General features: G+C 37.1%; 1 protein-coding gene across 1 annotated transcript in view; it reads right to left on the bottom strand.

Moving 5' to 3' along the window:
• Nucleotides 1-96: 96 nt before the first annotated feature.
• The window catches only part of cabp2a (calcium binding protein 2a), a 9,805-nt gene continuing 7,277 nt past the window's right edge, over nt 97-2,624 (bottom strand). The window contains exons 5-7 of the mRNA XM_046047637.1: nt 1,659-1,768; nt 1,369-1,516; nt 97-1,150 (exon numbers count right to left, since the gene is read on the bottom strand). Coding sequence (XP_045903593.1) covers nt 1,125-1,150; nt 1,369-1,516; nt 1,659-1,768 — 284 coding nt within the window. The 3' untranslated portion in view covers nt 97-1,124. The remainder of the gene's footprint in view (nt 1,151-1,368; nt 1,517-1,658; nt 1,769-2,624) is intronic.

Raw genomic sequence — 2,624 nt, 5'->3', positions numbered from 1 at the left:
GGAATTCCACATCGATTACAAGAAAGCTGAATAATTTTGTAAGAGCAGGTTTCAGCTTCATCAACAAAAAGGATTCCAGCTAAATAAAAAGATAACTCCAATTCACTTTTTTATTTACAATGCATTTTTTTGAACATTGTATAAAGCATGTATATATACGATTGCATAAAATACACATGTAATGAGATGGTTTGTCAGTTAATTTTCCACCTGAACAGGGAAACAGAGGTATACACATAAACATGCACAGATGTGTAGCAGACACCAAATCTTTATCAAAAATATACTTGAAATTTTATTTGCCTCTATTGGTTGAATAATATCAAAAGTGCACATCTGAAGATAATACTAAAAGTAATTGATATGTAATGAATTTATGTGGTAGTTTGTACAATAAAGATGTATATATAATTTAATTTACTTGTTCTATTATTAACAAAGTATTCACTTTGGCTATCTACACTACAAAAAATATCAGTCACAGTCACAGTCTGAACAGTTAAATTCAAGTTTGAATTGAAGATTTTAGATGTGGCATTATTCAAACTGTTATAATAACTTCAGATTCAAGTCAGTTAACATAGTAAACTGTGATTTTAAAGCATCAGCTCACCCAAATTATGTAAAAAAAATAAAAATGAGAAATATGAACCTTCATTAGTGTTAGTGTCAATCGTAATCCGAACCCAACTCCCCTGGTTGACAAGATACTACTTGGGGTATGTGAGAAAACGTATTTTTCTAATTTGCGTGAACTGACCACATAAGTTACCTATGTAATGTACTGTAAACTATGAGTGAGAGTGAGAGAGAGAGTGTGTGCATGTGTGTTTAGTGTTGCTGGTATGTGATTCTCAGTTGAAATATATTCACATTCACTTAAGAGACCACAGCTTTGGTTAAACCATCTCAGTCATCACTATATAAAATGTCATTATATGTTACATTCAAACAACAGTGACACATTGAAGGGATTCTCTTATACTTGAGAGATGATGGAAGTTACTGAAAAAAATACAGACACCAAGAATCTTCTGTACATCAGGAAGACTTACAAGAACATTAACAGTGTGCTGTCTGGTCCATCATGTGTTTGGTGCAGTAGAGTGAGGTTTGGCGAAGAGTCAGCGAGACATCATTCGCACAAACTCTGTGGAAAGAGAAGATATGTTGTTACTGTGGGTTAAGGAAAAGATTTTATCATGGCAGAAATCAATATATTTCCATTGTTTTTCAAAGAAAATACCACGTAAAAGCAGTTTCTGGTGCCTGTCTGTGCAAACGCTTTCCCTTGTTTCTTTTTGTCTTTCTTAATTTCCTCTGTCTTTTTTCCCTCAGCTTTTTTTCCCTTAAATATTATTCGCTCACCTTCAAAGTCCACCTCTCCGTCCCCATTGAGGTCTACGTCTCGCAGGATCTCGTCGATCTCGCGGTGGTTGAGCTGCTCCCCCATTAGCTTCTTCATGGCTTCCCTCAGTTCCCCGAGGCTGATTTGACCATCGCCATCAGAGTCAAACTGGGAAACAAAATGGATAAGGTAGAGAAAAAAAAGGATATAAAAGGATGTGCATTAGAGGTTAAAGTTAGGGAAAAGGGATAATCTATTCAAGGGACCACAGAGGCTAAATGGCTATAAGTTAATAAATTGTATTGCAGACCTCTTTGAAGGCATCCCTCAGCTCCTTGACTCCTATCATGTCGGCAGTCTCAGCGAGCATCTTGGGACCCATCAGCTCCACAAAGTCTTCAAAGTCCACTCGGCCGCCACCTAGAGGGGGAGAACTTGAGTATTATCAGTGTTAACTGATGCTTTTGTGTCTTTAACCAACAAGGAAATTAATAACCAGATCGATCAGTTACTGATCAAAGTGAATATGACACTTTCTTCAAATGCATAGTGCTTAGGGGAGTTATATAAGGTTGGGTTTTAATGCGACAGGGAGCCATAAGACTCATTACATGCCCTCACTACAGTCTGCCGATATCCACATTCCTGGGGTACACTCGGTGACTGTACTGGCTAAATCAGTTCCATAGTCTTGTTGAGCAGCAATTACTGACACCATATACAGTACTGATAGCAATTTTACTGGATCATATTTTGGTGTTAAAAGCAGAAGCTTTTAAAGTCAGATGTTAACCCAGTTTAATGATACAGTGGGTACGGAAAGTATTCAGACCCCTTTAAATTTTTCAATCTTGGTTTCATTGCAGCCATTTTCCAAAAGTCAAAGAAGTTCATTTCATTTCTCATTAATGTACACTCAGCACTCCATCTTGACAGAAAAAAAACAGAAATGTAGAAATTTTTGCAAATTTATTTAAAAAAAACAAACTGAAATATCACATGGTCATAAGTATTCAGACCCTTTGCCGTGACACTCATATTTAACTCACATGCTGTACATTTCTTCTGATCCTCCTTGAGATGATTCTACTCCTTCATTGGAGTCCTGCTGTGTGTAATTAAACTCATAGGACTTGATTAGGAAAGGCACACACCTGTCTATATAAGACCTTACAGCTCACAGTGCATGTCAGAGCAAATGAGAATCATGAGGTCAAAGGAACTGCCTGAAGAGCTCAGAGACAGAATTGTGGCAAGGCACAGATCTGGCCAAGGT

This window comes from Micropterus dolomieu, linkage group LG04 (genome assembly GCF_021292245.1).
Source record: "Micropterus dolomieu isolate WLL.071019.BEF.003 ecotype Adirondacks linkage group LG04, ASM2129224v1, whole genome shotgun sequence".
Lineage (NCBI taxonomy): Eukaryota > Metazoa > Chordata > Actinopteri > Centrarchiformes > Centrarchidae > Micropterus > Micropterus dolomieu.
The sequence above is the reverse complement of the archived record's forward strand: the minus strand, read 5'-3'. Positions and strand labels throughout refer to the sequence as shown.